Source organism: Delphinus delphis, chromosome 20 (assembly GCF_949987515.2).
Source record: "Delphinus delphis chromosome 20, mDelDel1.2, whole genome shotgun sequence".
Lineage (NCBI taxonomy): Eukaryota > Metazoa > Chordata > Mammalia > Artiodactyla > Delphinidae > Delphinus > Delphinus delphis.
The window spans coordinates 46,387,510-46,404,722 of NC_082702.1; the positions used below are offsets into that span (position 1 = coordinate 46,387,510).

A 17,213-nucleotide genomic window follows, 5' to 3' on the forward strand; every position below is an offset into this window, starting at 1 on the left:
TGGAAGAAAAAACAGCCCGAACTGAGACAGAGCAGGCCAAATGCAGGGGGGCGGAGGAGCAAGCCCACTAGACTGTAAAGTGGAAGACCTGTGATGAGTCCTGGGCTGCCACCTCCCAATCATTCTCAGCTCACAGTTTTGTGAGGATCAAATGAGTCTAACGTACATAAAATCACTCTTACACTAGAAATGAAGGACACCAATGCTGAACAAACCTTTGGTTTTTTTTTTGGGGGGGGCGCCGAGAAGTAACTGTGACCCATCAATTCTTCACTCCTTTATGCAATTATAATTAGACCCTTTCTCCTCCTATTGTTGGCGGGAGAGTAACCCTTGGTGAAGGCCACTCAGCACATCTTCCACCTCAGTACAGTCAGCAGGCCTGTGACCTAAGCTCAGCCAATCTGATTCTCCTGGAATACTGAGTCTTGAGCAAGGAGGGGAATGGCTGGACGTCCCTCATCTCGGGAGCAGCAGCGTCCTGGCCACATGATTCCTGTTCCAGCTGAGGGACTGGCTGCTGTTGGGTCCCTACAACCTGGCCTCCACCCTGCCTCCAGCTGGCAGCCTCCTGTCAACTCTACAGGCCCCAGTGGCCTTCCAACAAACTCCTTCTGCCCAAGTTAGCCATGGTCAATTCCTGTTGTTTGCAATCAGTGTACTGGATATGACCACTATTACACAATGACAATCCTCCCAGAATGCAATGAGTCTTAGCTGTTATGAAGAAACACTCGCATCAATCAAGTGTCTTTTTAAAAAGGAAATACAGTCACGATATTTAAATATTTTATTGTTCCTTCTGAAATCATCAGATAAATATGCCCTTCGCAGACATGACAAGATTGCCAAGTTCGGAAAACTGAAATTTCAGAGCCTGATTTTTATAAGTGGTAAATTTATCCTCAATATATTTACTTCTTTGCTCAATCCTGGGGTACACAGAAAGCAGAACTGTCCATACCACTGTGAAAAATAAACTTGCTAATTATGGCTCAATGTTTGTTCACATTTCCTTTTGTCTTGACTGAAGGTGGAGTCTAAATACTGTGATCAGAAGTCCCTGGGTTTGTTCTTTTTTCCCCCATAGTAAAGCTGTTATTCACATGAAATGCAACTAGATTATTTCGGATAGTGTTCCACTGAACGTTCCCCCCTTTTCCTGATGGTTTTATTCTATATTTGAATATGCAAAATGTTTACATTGTTCTAAAAGTCAAAACTATACAAAGTCAGGCCAGAAATACCACTACCCCCCAGGCCCCCACCCTGCACCCTGTTTCCCACCTACCCTGGGAGGTAACCAACCTCAGTACTTTCCGGTTTATCCTTCCTATGTTTCTTTCTTTGCAAAATTAAGTATACATTTGCATATTTTCTTATTTCTTCTTACACAAAAGTAGCACATTTTATATACTTTTTAACACCTTGTTTTTCTCATTTAACAATTATCACAGAGATCACTCCATAGCAATTCACAGACATCTTCCTCCTTCTTTTTACATCTACCTAATAATCCTTTGTGGGGATGTTCCATTTTATTTTACCAATCTCATGCACGTATATTTTTGTACAAGATGTTCTTAAGTGGAAAAAACAAAGTACATAATATGCTTAATACAATCTCATTTGGGTTAAAAAAAAGTAGACCTGTATATACATACAAACTAACCACAGACTAGTAACCTTCTGGTGGGTATTCAGTGGGGAGGATCACTTTTTATTTTCAGATTTCTGTATTGTTCACATTTATTATAATGAGTATATAACTTATTACATATGTTTAAAACTTTTTAAAAGTTCCTTCTAACCCACAAAGTAATTTTTTAAAATTGATTTGGCACCGACTTAGTAAATTAATGGTTTAATCTATCTGCATCTAGGTTTTTCATCTGTAAAAGAATGATCTGGACTTCCCTGGTGGTGCAGTGGTTAAGAATCCGCCTGCCAATGCAGGGGACATGGGTTCAAGCCCTGGTCTGGGAAGATCCCACATGCCACGGAGCAACTAAGCCCGTGTGCCACAACTACCGAGCCTGTGCTCTAGAGCCTGCGAGCCACAACTACTGAGCCCCCATGCCACAACTACTGAAGCCCGCGCACCTAGAGCCCGTGCTCTGCAACAAGAGAAGCCACCATAATGAGAAGCCCGTGCACTGCGACGAAGAGTAGCCCCTGCTTGCTGCAACTAGAGAAAGCCCACGCGCAGCAATGAAGACCCAATGAAGCCAAAAATAAATAAGTAAAATAAATTTAAAAAAAAAGAATGATCCTTCCTTATTATAAGATCAAATAATATGTGGAATACTTTCAAAGATTATTAAAACTTTTAGATTATCATGTTCAATCACTTGACAAAAATTACATCACGTGCAAAAGAAGCACTGCAGAAACTAGTATCTGCGTAATGAGGACCCTTGGAGTGACCCAGTAATTCAGAGTAGAAAGCAGTTAACATACACCTCACATGAATGAACTATTTTCAGAGGATTAGCTTATTATATGTTATCATCAAATGTATGTTGTACACATGTCACCTATTTAATATCTCAAAGCAGTCCACTGAATGACAGCAGTCATTGGAATGCACACCTGTATATTCTGCTGGACAACAGAATTCTCCAGCAGGGAAGTCCCTACATCATCTTTCACTGCATCACTGGTGAACTACAATGGGGGTGACAGACTGAGGGGGATGCCCTTACTCTCTGTTGCCTGACTTCCTCACTGCCCCACAGACATCAAAGAGAGATCAGGCCCAATAAAGGATTCCAGCCAGTGACCTCAAACAAAAGCTAGACTAACTTACCTTACAGAAGCCTGCAGCCCTGATTCCTCTGGAATCTAACCAGCTGAGCCATGCAAGGCTCAACAAATCACGAGTAACTGAACCAAAGGACCAGGACTCAGCAGTTCCATTTCTGGGCTCATTATGTGGACCCTCTTCTGACTCAAATACTGGTTAGTATCTGATTCAAGTACCTTGTTGTCATTAAATTAAATCCAACCAAAAAGGACTGAAATACAGTTAGGTCCATGTCTATCATATTCAAGTTATTAGAAAATCAGTCTTAAGTTACAATTTACAAGTAAGGTTACACTTCGGTTGGCAAAAAGAAAAGCTACCATTTTTTGTCCGTATTAATCTTGAAGTATCTGTGATCTGAATTATGCAAGGTCTGCCTCATATAGGCATTGTCCTGAATTTCATCACGGGGCCTCACTACCCTCTCATGATTATACTGTGGTCACCAAACTGCTTCATCAGCCACGAGACTGGGTTTGACTCTGGGCTTCTAGCTAATCCATCACCTTATAACAAAGCGCTGGACTTTCTTTCTACCTTGTTACCACATGGGACCATAGCGTGGCTTTGTCTCCCTCTTCTTGGGACAGTTCCTACTTACTCCAGTATTATTTAACTTACAATTCTGTGTCCTTACCCCCTTGATTACACAGGTAAGGAGAAATACATGTTTATGCTTTCTAGGTAGAAATATCCTTAATATCAATTTTTTGAAGTGCAGTGGGTCAAACTATGATTGAACTACCAAGCACCTAAAGTTGAGTTGTTTCTCCTCCTCTTCATTCAGGAGCCAAGTGTTGCCACTTACTAGACTTCAATGAGTGAAATATATAGGAAACGGCCCAGGAAAACTTCCACTCTATAAGAATTATAGAATCTGAAAAGGAGCTAGGATACTGACTGAAGGCCCTCGATTTACAGATAAGGAAAGTGAAGCTAGCTCAACAAGCTAAGTGACTTGCCCAAGGTCATACCCTGACAAGTGGCAAAACCTGTATTAAAACTCAAGTCTGAATTACCAAATCACAAGCTGACTTGGTATAGGACCAAATACAGTACTGAGTAAAAGAGTCTAGATTACCTGCTTACCTGTATGGATCCCTGTTTCTTGCTCTAACTGATGGTAGAGTTTGTTTGAGTAGTCTGCCATCTTTTGCTCAATGGTCAAGTGCCTGGCGGTGCTTAGGATGCCAGCACAGAACCTCGTAGAGCCAGCAGCCAGCCTGCAGGATAGATGCAAATGCTATTAGGTAGACGCATATATCGGTGAATACAAGAAGTTCAAGGTTCCTCATTATACCACTGTTGTAACATCCAAAGATGGAAACAACCGCAATGTCCATCAACCTGAGAATGATTTAAAATTTTGGAGTTCACCTATACAACAGAATACTTTACGGCCATAAAAAATAAATGAACACTTTTATGCACCAATCCTAATGGAACAACCCTAATGAAAAAAGCCAGGTGACGAACACTGTTTAAGGTACGCTACTACTCGTATGAAAAAGGGAAAAAAAATAAATGAATATGCATATACCCACATACATACCTACCAATACATATCTGATTATACATGGAGAAGAGTATCTGAAATGGTACCTAAGGAACTTAACTGGCTTCCAGTGAGGGAAACTTGTAGCTAGAGGTCAGCGAGCAGGAGACTTTCCCCTGTACACTCTTTTACACATTTTCAAGTTTGAACTATGTAAATGTATCACCTATTCAGAAATAACCACACTTTAAATTTTTAAAATGTTGTCCAATTTGCGGTAGGCAACAACATAAACAGCATGGAACAGAAAAAGGACACTAGGTGAAAAGTGAATAAATTCGAATAAAGCAGCAATGTTAGTTTAAAATAATGTATCACAATTGCGTCATTAATTGAAACATTAATCCTAATATAAGATGTTAATAGTAGGTAAACCTGGATGCAAGGTATATGGTAACTCTGCACTATTGTTCCAATTGTTCTATAAATCTAAACTGTTCTAAAGTAAGTTAATCAACTGAAAAGGAACAGAAATAAGAAATAATGTAGCCAATTTCATTTTGGCTCAAAGAGGAAGCACCTGAGTCGCAGGATTTATTGCTGTATTATTACAACAAAGAGAGCAAGATGATAAGATGTGCTTTGAACCGGAAATAAACACATCTTTTAGCTACTTGTTATGTCCCAATCTGCCATCTCTCTGAAAACCAGAAAACAGGAGTATTAGGCATCGCAAAACAAAGTACCAAAGATTTCACTTTTCTGTAATTCTACTTATGCTACTTAGTGACACTTACATTAGCTATTGCTGAGTCAGTATTACTGAAATGAGAGGGATGAGGGAAGCCCATATAATCAGTGCAGCACAGCCCCAAGCCATGTCCAGCTTGATCCCTACCTGCCCTGCTCCAAAAGGACGATATCCTTCCACCCCATCTTGGAGAGATGATAGGCCACAGATGTGCCCATGATTCCACCACCACAGATGACCACCTGTGCCTGGGCAGGCAGGGCCACAGAATGCGCTTTGGCAGCTGACGCACCGCTTCTGGCTGAGGACCACTTCTGCCATCCTCGGCTGCTTCTTGGTCTTCGGACCACCGATAGCAACTGGTAAAGCATCACGTCTGTCAGCAACTGGGAGACGTGCTCTCACTCAGCAAGAAGCGGATCCCAAGAATTCAAACTAGACAGAGAAAACCAAGAGCATAAGATTAACGAGAAAGTGTTGAAACACAGAACAATAATTGTACATTCAGCAAATGTCTGAGGACTCACTGAGTTCCAGACACATTGCTAGGTATAGATACAGCAATGAAGACAAATGAGGAGGTCCCTGCCTTTACACAACTTACATTTGAGACAGAGAGACAAGCAGCCAATATACAAATAAAACAAGTAACAAAGCTAGTACGACGGAGTCACTAGGGGCACACCAAAATATCATGGTCAGAAAGGTGACATTTGAAAAGACCTGATGGATGAAAAAGAACCCGCTACGTGAGAGTATTCGGACAGAAGAACCAGCATGTGCAAAGGCCCTGAAGTGAGAGAGCTTGAGGAGTCCAAGCACAGAAAAGAGGCCAGTGTGTCCACAGCACGTGAGGGAGAGGAGGTGACCTGAGATCGAGCTGGAGGTGGCAGAGACCAATCGTACACAGCTCTTGGATGCCACCACGAGGAGTGGGATCTATTCTACATGCAAAGGAAAACACTAAAGCAGGGGAATGACATAATCTGGCCTGTTTTTCCAAGATCAGGCTGGCTCCATGGAAGGCTCCCAGAAGGACAGGGAAAGCAGGGGTGAGTCAGGAAGCTATGGCAGTTCTCCAGGGGGGACACCATAGTGGCTCAGACGAGGATGGTGGCAGCAGAGTCAGAGAAATGACTGGATTGTTTGGGAAGTAGAAAACACAGAACTTACTTGCCAACAAACTGGATGTTAAAACGGGAAAAACGGAGAAATAAGGATGATGGCTAAGTTTGTGGGGTAAGCAACTGGGGCCACGGACTATGTGAGATGGATCAGACATAGGGAGGGAGGCTGTGAGGGTGTGCATGAGTGTGAACAGTGAAAGGTCCCAGTCTTAGATGTCAACAGCCAGAGACCCAGCAGGCAGCACGTGAAAACAGGGAGCAGCAGCTGGGTTCCCAAGCCTGAAACCTGGGGGTGTGGTCCGGGAGTCATTAGCATATGTACAATATTTGAAGCCCTAGCATCTGGAGGAACAAGACCCCCAAGGCTCCCGGCATTTACACACAAGGAAGAGAAGGAAAGGACTACAAACAGGACTGAAGGCTGTAGATGCACAGAGCGTCCTGAAAAAGAAAAGTGGCTGAAGAGATAGAGAAGGAGTGGCCAGTGAGGAAGAAAGAAAACCAGGCAGAGGGCACAGAAGCCAACAGAGGAACGTGTGTGAAGAAGTGGTAACTACAGAGGGTGCTGAGGGGGGAGCAAGACGGCCACGTGTCCACCAGATGTGACAGCACAGAGCCCCAGGTGTCCTCAAAAAGAACATTCTCTGGGGAATGGCAGGGATAGAACAGAGACTAGAGCAAACTAAAGAGTAAGCGAGATGAGGGAGTGAGGCAACCGCTACCCCGTGCTCTGAGGGGAGCAGAGGAACTCAGAGCCGAGCAAGGCGGTCTGTGTTTAGGGCCGGGAGCTATTAAGCATGTTTCACTGCTTGGGGGATGAGCCAGTAAAAAGGAAAGAGACGGCAGAGAAAGGAGAGGCAAGAACAAAGGATGAGGCCCAGGAGAAGGAGAGAGAGAGACGGGATTCAAAGCTGCAGGGAAGGACAGCTGGCCTCACGCTTCCACAGCGATGGGGGGAGTTGAAGGTACCAGGTGTGCGCTGCTGAGAGCAGAGGATGATGAGTCCCGTCAGGCTGATCACTTACACACCAGTCACAGGCTGTAACCAAGACATTTCTACAAGACAATAAATATCCTACGTTAGACAAGGAAAAGCGTGGAGGCCAGGTCCACGGGGATGAGGATCGTGTACAGCGTAAGACCTAAGCTGAGCCTGGGAGGGGCAAGGTTGGGACAGAGACGGGAAGCACACACCATCAAGCTGCAGAACAAGCCTGGCCCTAACTGCCTGTGAGACAGGCTGGGACCTGGGACCCTTTGTTGCAGTGCCTGCACCAAGACAAACATCTCCTGGAGCAACAAAACAGAGAAACAGTAAGGGACTAAGAATAACTGCATGCAGGGCAATGGGGGCAAAGAGAACAAAGATACAAAGAGGCCAAAACCCACCTGCCATTTCTGAGGTGCCAGAAGCAAAAGCAGGCTCCTGGCATGACCCCCGCGCACAGCACCACCACGGGGGTGGGCACACCACCCCAGCCACCCCCGGCCCCACCCACCGATCTGCCCCCACCCCGGGGGAGTGAGCAAGGGAACCTGCCGCTTGCTTTTGCTCCCTCGAGTCCCGATAAAGCCTTGCCTCAATTTCTACTGATTAAAGAGTCCAAGAACCCACTGGTGGATGACAGCGAAGGACGTGGCTCAGAGGCCGCAGCTTCTATGAACGCTGGGTAACAGCAGAAACTGAAGTACGGTGAAGCCAGACCATGGAAGCCTCTGATACTTGGTCCAGTACCACAGGCTGAATATGACAAAGGCAGGCTTTTAACAAAATTAATCTAACAGCAAAACAGGGGACTGTTCAAGTTTCAAGAAACTGAAGAAAGACCTGTTCGCAGACTATGCCGTCACAGACGTACAGGAAGACGAGGTCTGAAGACCAGAGTGGGGGTGACAAGCAGACATGAGGGTGGCTAGCAAGTCACCAACAGCACGTCCACCAGCAGCCTCAGGACCCAGCACGCTCCACCATCAGCCTGAATCACCTAAGGCCACGTATCAACACCCACCTGTCAGAGGACTCTCAGATCTGTGACGAGGGCAGGCACAGACTGCATCCCAAGAGAAATCCCAACCAACTAGGGACTAACTTTTCTGGCCACCTTGAGGTCCCACCACGCCTCATGTCCCTGTCAAACTCTGTCTCAAGATGGAAGCTTCTCCACACAGCTAGTCTTGCTGTAAGCTCATCTCCACATGACCAATTTCTCTCCCCAGTTCCAAACCATCTGTTTTCCTCCCTAAAACCTCTATGGGCGCTCTAGAACACCCTTACCAAAGTGACGCACCCACCCCTTCACGAATGTTCTCTCCACCCTCTGTCTTAATGGAAATGCAGCTCTCCTGAGGGAACTGTCACTGTCACACAGCCAGCCCTGTTCCACTGACCTCACCATCAAGAGGCACAGTCGGCATCCTCCTTGCTTCTGAGCCATTACCACTCAGTCACACTTGGGAAAGACCCTGTTCCTTTGTGCCTTAAGTTAGCAGGCACCCCTACTTGGCTCCGGGCTACTTCCTATTAAGCCACAGGCACAGCTCTCTCTACATCCGGGTTCTGAACCCATAACATGGCTCTTCTCCCAACCTTTAACACCACCTCCTCTCTTCCTTCATCAAAGGAGATAACCTGTCTCATCTTGTTCCCCAAAACCCCACCTGTAAACCTCCCTGCATGAGCAAACCATCTCTGCCTTCCTTCACAGGGTCAGAAGTTAATCCCTTACAGTGGCCTGGATCCCCCTTCCTGCCCCCTTCCCCTGAACCGAGCTCCATCAGCTGTCCTCCCTCTTTCACATACCTTCACATTTACCTCCTTCTCCTCAGCATTTAGATGTGCTTAAGTACCCCCTCTCCCTGCCCAGGGGATTTAAGAAATAAAACAAAGCTCCAAAACACTCTTCAATTAGCAATTTTAAAAATTCTAAGTTATAAAATGATGGTCTGCAAAAAATCAAAAACAGAGGTAAAGGGCTTCTCTGGTGGTGCAGTGGTTAAGAATCTGCCTGCCAATGCAGGGGACACGGGTTCGAGCCCTGGTCCGGGAAGATCCCACATGCAGCAGAGCAACTAAGTCCATGCACAACTACTGAACCTGCGCTCTAGAGGCCACAAGTCACAACTACTGAGCCCACGTGCTGCAACTACTAAAGCCCATGTGCCTAGAGCCCATGCTCCACAACGAGAAGGCACTGCAATGAGAAGCCCGCGCACTGCAACAAAGAGGAGCTCCTACTTGCCTCAACTAGAGAAAGCCCGCGCACAGCAACAAAGACCCAATGTAGCCAAAAATAAAAATAAATAAAATTTATCTAAAAAAAAAGAAAAACAGGAGGAAGTTAAGATTTCCCTCCACTCAAAGATCACCAGTACCAGTGTCAATTATATTTTCCCAGAATGTTATTTTTGCAGCAATGAGCTGCCCTGACGTCCACTTGTTTGCCACCACCTTTGCCTTAAGTCCTTCTTTATTACCTTGGTGATGGCACAGTCGGCCAGTGGACATTTTAAGCAAAAATTTCTTAACATGTATTTCACAACCTGTCTTTTTTATTTCCCGTCCTACTCTCTTCTGAACCAAAAGTGGTCGGGCTTCTGCCCCACCAGGCCACTGCACTCCTCTTACCAGGAACGCAAATGTTGCTCCTTTCCAAGGGCACTTTCTGGGCACTCCCTCCTATCCACACTTTTTCCTTGTTTTCTGTGGCACCTTCTGCCCCGATCACTGGCCTCTCTCCTCTGCCCTTCCCTCTGTGTTGACGTCCCCCAGGGTTCCCTGAGGCCAGCTTCGCTTCCCCATCCACCACTGTTCAGGGTGATTCCCTTTCCTGCCATGACTGATGGCCTAACCCATAGCACTCCTGAGCCTTAGACCCGCACGTCTAGTGGAAGAAGGGCCACCTCCACTTGGACTCCCACAGGTCAAACTGAGCACATCCAAAAGGTAAAGCCATCTTCCCTGATCTCCAACTCTGCTCCACTTCCTGTGTCCCCCAGGAACACCATACACTAGAATCCTGGGTGTCATCCCACATTCCTCCCTTGCTCTCATCTCCTCTCTCCAGTCAATCATCAAGGCCTAACCAACAACCCTACATCGTAAATCTCCCTCCAGTGGGTCTACTCTCCATCTCCACTGCCCTGAACTGAGCACAGCCCGCCATCCTCTCTGTTTACTGCAAAAGGTTCCCAACTGGGCTTCCCGCCTCTAATCTGCACACCATTCTCCCCACGCCCCACAGCCTTCACACAGAGGCCTGAGCACATCTCTGAAATGAAGATCCTATTTCGTGCCCCTGCTCAAACCCTTCAATGACTATCTGGCGCCCTCAGAAAAAGTCAAATTCCTTAATAGGAAGTGCAAGACCCTGCTCACTTCTTATCTCTGATCTAATTTCTCTTCTCTCTCTCTCCTCTCACACTAGCATCAAACCTAAACTACTTTAATTCCTCACACGTGTCAGGCATGAACTTTCTCTTCCACCTCTGGGATTTGTGCAGACTGTTCCTTCTCAGTGGCATAGTTCCTGCCACCCCTCCCCCCAAATAAAGATAATCCCTGCAGCTCTCAGCCTGTCTGACATCTTATTTGTTCCCACTCTCCCCCCAACACTCAGGTAACTGTTCTGTATTTCCCCGAACACCCTGCACAAGCCCCAGCTCAGAGCCAACCACACTCTGTAACGGTCTGTCTGCCAATCAGGGAAGCAAAACAGCAAGCTGCGTGAGGAGGAAGCAGACTTCAGAAGCAGACAGATCTGGGTCTGATAATCTCCCCCACCACTCATTAGCTGTATGACTTTGAGCAGGTTGTTCAATCTCTGTGGTTCAGGCTGCTCGTCTGTTACATGGGCTAGGAATACCTACCTCACGTGGCTGCTGCAAGACTAAAGCAGAAATGCAGGAAGAACATGGCAAGTGGCACCTCAGAAGCACTTGGAAAGTGGTAGCGTTTAGCCCCTTGGGATAATGGAGCTCTCTGAGAGCAGGGACCACTTATAACTTGATCAGGGTTGTCACAGTAGGCACCCTGGAAATACAACCTGACAATTAAATGAGAACAGTGAACAAAGGAGATGGGGAAAAAATTCAGTGATGACTCATATCTCAAGGCTAGCCCCCAGATGTGAGGAGATCTCTAAATAACCTGATATAATTTTTTAAAAAAGGTTATATTCTTATAGGTAGTTATGATGTGCCAGGCACTGCTTTATGTATACAACTAATTTAACCCTCACAAATCTAGAAGATGTTACAATTTTTATTCTACACTTGAGGTAAAGGAGGCACAGAGACGTGAAGTGACTGATCCAAGATCCTACAATACTGGTGAGTGGCAGAGCCTCAATTCAAAGCCCGCCAGTTCAGCATTAGAGTCTGCCATTGAATCATTACTTCTTGCTACCTGTAAGTTAGGATTAGATGATTAAAACAGGGTAGCTGAGAGGCCAGAACCACAAGGCACTTCCCCAAATAGAAAAAAGGAATTGCAAAGGTAGCATTAAAAAACGTAACAACAGGGACTTCCCTGGTGGCGCAGTGGTTAAGAATCCACCTGCCAATGCAGAGGACACAGGTTCGAGCCCCGGTCCGGGAAGATCCCACATGCCGCAGAGCAGCTAAGCCCGTATGCCACAACTACTGAGCCTGTGCTCTAGGGCCTGTGAGCCAGAACTACGGAAGTCTACGCACCGCAACGAAGACTAGCCCCCGCTCACCACAACTAGAGAAAGCCCACGCGCAGCAATGAAGACCCAACACAGCCAAAAATAAATAATAAAAAAACCCCAAAAACATAACAACAGATGAGTTTCAAGATGGAAGAAATAATACTAAAAGGCCAGGGTGATAAGAACCAAGAAAAGGATTTTTGACCTTGTGCTCACCATGACCTTCAAGAGTCAGTGAAGTGGTGAGGACAAAAAAAGAAGGACTTACAGTGGATGCAAACAGTGAAGGTACAGAAGGCATCACAGTCTATTCCAGTAGGTTTGGCAGCTAAAGCAAAATAAAACTTGAGAGCAAAGGAGATAAAGCCAGTAGAGAAGAAACGGAAGATGTCAAAGACAACAAAGTAAAACACACACCTGGTTGAAAGTAAATTACGTGTTTAATTTCTGCTAAGGAGAAGAATTCCTGCTAAACAATCTCAATACTGACGCTGGTTATGCTCAGATCTGCTTACACCAACAAGAGCAAGAGGACAGCTCCAACTCCTTCTGAGCTGTTCCTCTGCATGGTCACAACACCTTGTACAAATTGGCTGCTGGTCACAAGGGAGACTGGGTGAGAAGAGACGGATTAACACAACATTTCCCACACCTGCCTCCAAATGAGAGCCACCTGGGACACATTTTAAAACACACTCACACACACACACACAGGCTCCCTCTCTGGAGATTCTGATCCTGCGGTCCAGGGTGCTATATTTTTCAACAAGTGCACCAGGTGATCAGCCAAGTTTGAGAACTTAACACAAATCTCTAGCCCTAGGAACGTGTCCCCTTCAGCCCGGCTACCTCGCCGCCCCCCAGCACGGGCGAAACGCACGTGAAGATGCCTGAATCCAATCTCGGTGTCATACACATCAGGCCCAAAGGGTCAAACGTTGGGAAGAGAGCTCACCGCCCCGGCCTGGACGTTTCCACCTAACCTCACCGCTGACTCTGCAGCACTTCTACTAGTTAGTTAAGCACAAGCGGACCGCACGTTGCCACGCGGGAAAACAATTACGCCTGCAGAGACGACCCAGCTGGGCAAGCCCGACCCACGCTGGGGCGTGGGGGTGGGGGCTGCCTGCCCGAGGCGGGCCTCAGGAGCGAGGTTACCCCGGCCGCCCTGGGCATCCGGGCTCGGCTGCGGGCGCCTGCCAGAGCCGGTGCGCTGGCCCCGGGCAGCCGGGCACGGGTCCGCGAGACGCCACCGCCGCAGAGAGGCTGAGGGAGACCGGGCGACGCGCTGTCGGCCCCGGCGGGCGGAGTCCCGGCGCCGGGAAGCGCCTTCCGAGGGCCAGGCAGAACCGACGGGAAACGAGGGACGCCGGAAGCCCCCTGACCGAGACCACAGAGGAAAGCGGGGGGGCGCTGGGGGTCCCGGGCCGCCACGGTCCGCGCGGACGGGGACGCCAGAGCGGCTCCGCAGCTTCTCCTTACCTCACGGGCGCCCTCGGGCTCCGCGCTCAGCAACACTCCGGCTGAAGCGGGGCAGCAGCCACAACCCTTGCCGGGGTTCCCGGGAGCCGGAAGGTGGTACACGGCTTGGGAAGGGGGCGGGACAGGAGGGAGGAAAAAGTTCCGGCGAAGCTTGATACGGCGACCTTCCGCGCTTTACGGTGCCTAGCAAGGGTACGCCGGCACGTGACCTCACTCGCGCACGCGCACCGTGACGTTAGGTGGTAGGGCTCCGCCCCTGACACGTGGGGCTTGTTTGGGTCTCTGGAGGCCCGTCCCCTAAATGGGGGCCGCCTCCGCCAAGATGGCGGCGACCTGTGGGACTGCCCTTTGAGGCTCGCTTTAGGACTCTAGCCTCGGAGCCTGCTATTTATGCAGGTGCAGTCCTGCCGGCCGAGGTGGTGGCAACCCCGCTGCAGTGTGGGGAGAGAGCGGGGGTTCTTTCTTCCCTTGAGGCGCGTTCCCCAGGTCTTGTCCCACGTCGTCCGCTGCCCAAAGACACTCTAGTCCAGGGCGTAAAGAAGATTCTTGGACAACCGCTTCGTTTTTTGTAAGTCGCCCGGGTCTTCTTGGGCGAATAGCTATCAGAGCAGATGGGAAATCCTGTCTGCTGGCCCGGCCAGACCTCGGAGGCAGGATAAGAAGACCTGAGCTCTGGGCCGGATCTTACTCTTTGCGCCTTCTCTGCTTGTCTGGACCAGAGGAAGAGGAATCATTTCATTCACTACATCCTCTGAGAAGCTCCCCATCACCTTGCTTACTATCACATCGCCCTGTTTTCTTTCCTTTATAGAACTTGTCATTGAAGTAGATCAGTGTTTGTTGATTGCCTTTCCCACTAGTTGCAAGCTCTGCCCTCTGACGACAGAACCTAAATCTCGTGCAGGGCTATGTTCTCAGTACTTAGAACAGTGCTTGGCACAAAGTCCAGTACATATTCTTTGAATGGACAGTGATCTAATGGTATAGCCTCCCCAGCGTGTTGGGCCACCTCTCTAGTTCCCATTCTTTGGATTCAAGCCCGTCTCACCACACAAGCCAATTTTGTTTAATGGATGGCCTCTTGTGGCTGGGCGTCCTGCTGGGTGATGGGTTTCAGCAGTGCACAAGAAAGAAAGGGCTTCTGCTATTAAGGAGTGGCAGTAAAGCTCCAGGGACCTCTGTGTTACCACGCTAGCCCACAGCCTTATATGTTCTCACTTGCCAGTTAACTCACACAAGACAGCCCACATGAGGTCTGGTTTCCTGAGAACAGATGCTGCCTTTTGCTACTCTGTTACCTGAAAGTTCAAGGCATTCTGGGACTCCATGCTAGCTACATACGTTAATATTTTAGCTCTGGGCTTAAAGCTTAGGGTCACCAGCTGCCCCCCAAAAGAAGAGGGAATAGACTAACAGATATGAGGTATATTCTTGGGGAAGTCTTTCTGATACCTGGATGTGGCAATTTCGAGGGAAAATAGTCACAATTTTTTAAAAAATATTTTTTAAAATTTATTTATTTAGGCTGCATTGGGTCTTCGTTGCTGCACGTGGGCTTTTCTCTAGTTGCGACCAGCGGGGGCTACTCTTCGTTGCAGTGCACGGGCTTCTCATCGCAGTGGCTTCTCTTGTTGCGGAGCACAGGCTCTAGGTGCACGGGTTTCAGTAGTTGTGGCACGCGGGCTCTAGACCTCAGGCTCAGTAGTTGTGGCACATGGGCTTAGTTGCTCCACAACATGTGGGATCTTCCCAGACCAGGGCTCGAACCCGTGTCCCCTGTATTGGCAGGCGGGTTCTCAACCACTGTGCCACCAGGGGTCCCGTCACAAATATTTTTGATGAGCCATCTCCCAGGCATGTGAATTTGGGAGAAATCTAGTTGTGTATAGGAAATGGTGGATGGAATAGTGATATTTAACCTGTTAATTACATTGTTTTCATGCAGTAAGTACTGAACAAGCTGTTTAGATTTCTCCCTGCTTCCCTCCCCCATTGCCATTTCTGGCCTCCACTTTATTTTATTTATTATTATTTTAAAATAAATTTATTTATTTATTTTGGCTGCGTTGGTCTTCGTTGCTGTGCTCCAGCTTTTCTCTAGTTGCAGCGAGTGGGGGCTACTCTTCGTTGCGGTGCGCGGGCTTCTCATTGCGGTGGCTTCTCTTGTCGCGGAGCACGGGCTCTAGGTGCGTGGGCTTCAGTAATTGTGGCACGTGGGTTCAGTAGTTGTGGCGCACGGGCTTAGTTGCTCCGCGGCATGTGGGATCTTCCCACACCAGGGCTTGAACCCGTGTCCCCTGCATTGGCAGGCGGATTCTTAGCCACTGCGCCACCAGGGAATCCCCTGGCCTCCACTTTAAAATGCTAAGTCCTAAGGCTCCTTTCATTGTCAATTTTGTCTTGTGCTTTGTAGGCTCTCATAACCACTGATGCACTATTTTTCAAGAGGATTGAGTGTTTTTATGATCTTGACTTCTCTTTTTCTATTAAAGACCAGAGTTATTTCTTGTGTGATTCTTGAATCCTCTGAGAAGAGTGTATGCAGCCCTTGCAGAATTACACATTTCTTCATGGGCCATGTTTCTCCTGATATTTAGGTGCATCTATTTTTTTTTTTTTTTGCGATACGCGGGCCTCTCACTGTTGTGACCTCTCCCGTTGTGGAGCACAGGCTCCGGACGCGCAGACTCAGCGGCCATGACTCACGGGCCCAGCCGCTCCGCGGCATGTGGGATCTTCCCGGACCGGAGCACGAACCCGTGTCCCCTGCATCGGCAGGCGGCCTCTCAACCACTGCGCCACCAGGGAAGCCCCTAGGTGCATCTGTTTTATCCTTTGCAAACCTTCTGCCTTCTCATTCTTCATTCTCTCAAGGACAGGAATTACAAGAGGTGGGGAGGATACTTTTAGCGCCTGTTTCAAAAGATCAATGCCAGGATTTACTTTGCACACCAAGAACTGAAGCTTGGGGGACCTCTTTCTTCCAAGCTATATTCTAATGCCTCATACTGTAGAGTGTCACATGGTGGGTGGAGACGTGAAGGAGGAAGAAAAAGTACCTTAATTTCTGTCTGAGGGTAACCATGCACTCTACACAGCTTCTCTTTTCCCAGAACAAGAGGGTGTGGGGTCAAAACCGCAGCTCATTTCAGTGAAGGGTTTTCTAACAGCACAGCTAACGCTCTACTCTCTGGTCAACTCTTGGGATGTATGATAAACGCCACTATAATTATTGTAAAGGCTACAACTTATTCTTTGCGTTTGTAAATGTCCAGCTCAGCTCAGCCTTTTCTGTCCCTGTGTTGCATCAGCATGTGGTCCTGAGGGTGTTTGAGGCACTTTATTATTATTATAATTTTTTTTTTGGCCGTGCCTCGTGTTTTGCAGGACCTTAGTTCCCCACCAGGGATTGAACCCAGGCCCTCGGCAGTGGAAGCCAGAGTCCTAACCTCTGGACCGCCAGGGAATTCCCTGAGGCACTTCAGTAAATGGGATGTTTCTCATGAGCCCTGGTGATGACAGGCACACAGGGTGACCGAGCATTTCTGCCCTCTGCAAATGTGGTATTAACATTGTGCACAGTTTCTATCAAGCCGGATTTCAATGAAGATTTTCTTTTCATGTCACTAGGTTTGTAAATGAATGAACAGACGTTTCACTACTCTTGCCATGTCTGCTTGAGAAATGTTCTATATCTGTAGCTACCAGGCATATGTATTTACCATCACTAAGGATAAACATTGCACATAAAATGGTTGTCCTGTTACGTTACCAAAGTGCAGATCTGAAATCCAGTCTTCTGGCCTGGCCCAACCTCAGAGGCAGGATAAGAAGACCTGAGCTCTGGGCTGGACCTTACTCTTTGCACCTTCCCTGCTAGTCT

At 47.7% G+C, this 17,213-nt stretch overlaps 1 protein-coding gene across 3 annotated transcripts in view; it reads right to left on the bottom strand.

The window, feature by feature from the left end:
• The window catches only part of PDPR (pyruvate dehydrogenase phosphatase regulatory subunit), a 38,718-nt gene extending 25,283 nt beyond the window's left edge, over window positions 1–13,435 (bottom strand). For 2 of the 3 annotated variants that reach the window (XM_060000155.1, XM_060000154.1), the window contains exons 1-3: window positions 13,331–13,435; window positions 5,200–5,487; window positions 3,896–4,029 (exon numbers count right to left, since the gene is read on the bottom strand). In XM_060000155.1, coding sequence (XP_059856138.1) covers window positions 3,896–4,029; window positions 5,200–5,423 — 358 coding nt within the window. In that variant the 5' untranslated portion in view covers window positions 5,424–5,487; window positions 13,331–13,435. Of the gene's footprint in view, window positions 1–3,887; window positions 4,030–5,199; window positions 5,488–13,330 lie in introns of those variants that run through there. The other variant, XM_060000156.2, reaches the window with a different exon arrangement.
• Window positions 13,436–17,213: the final 3,778 nt, after the last annotated feature.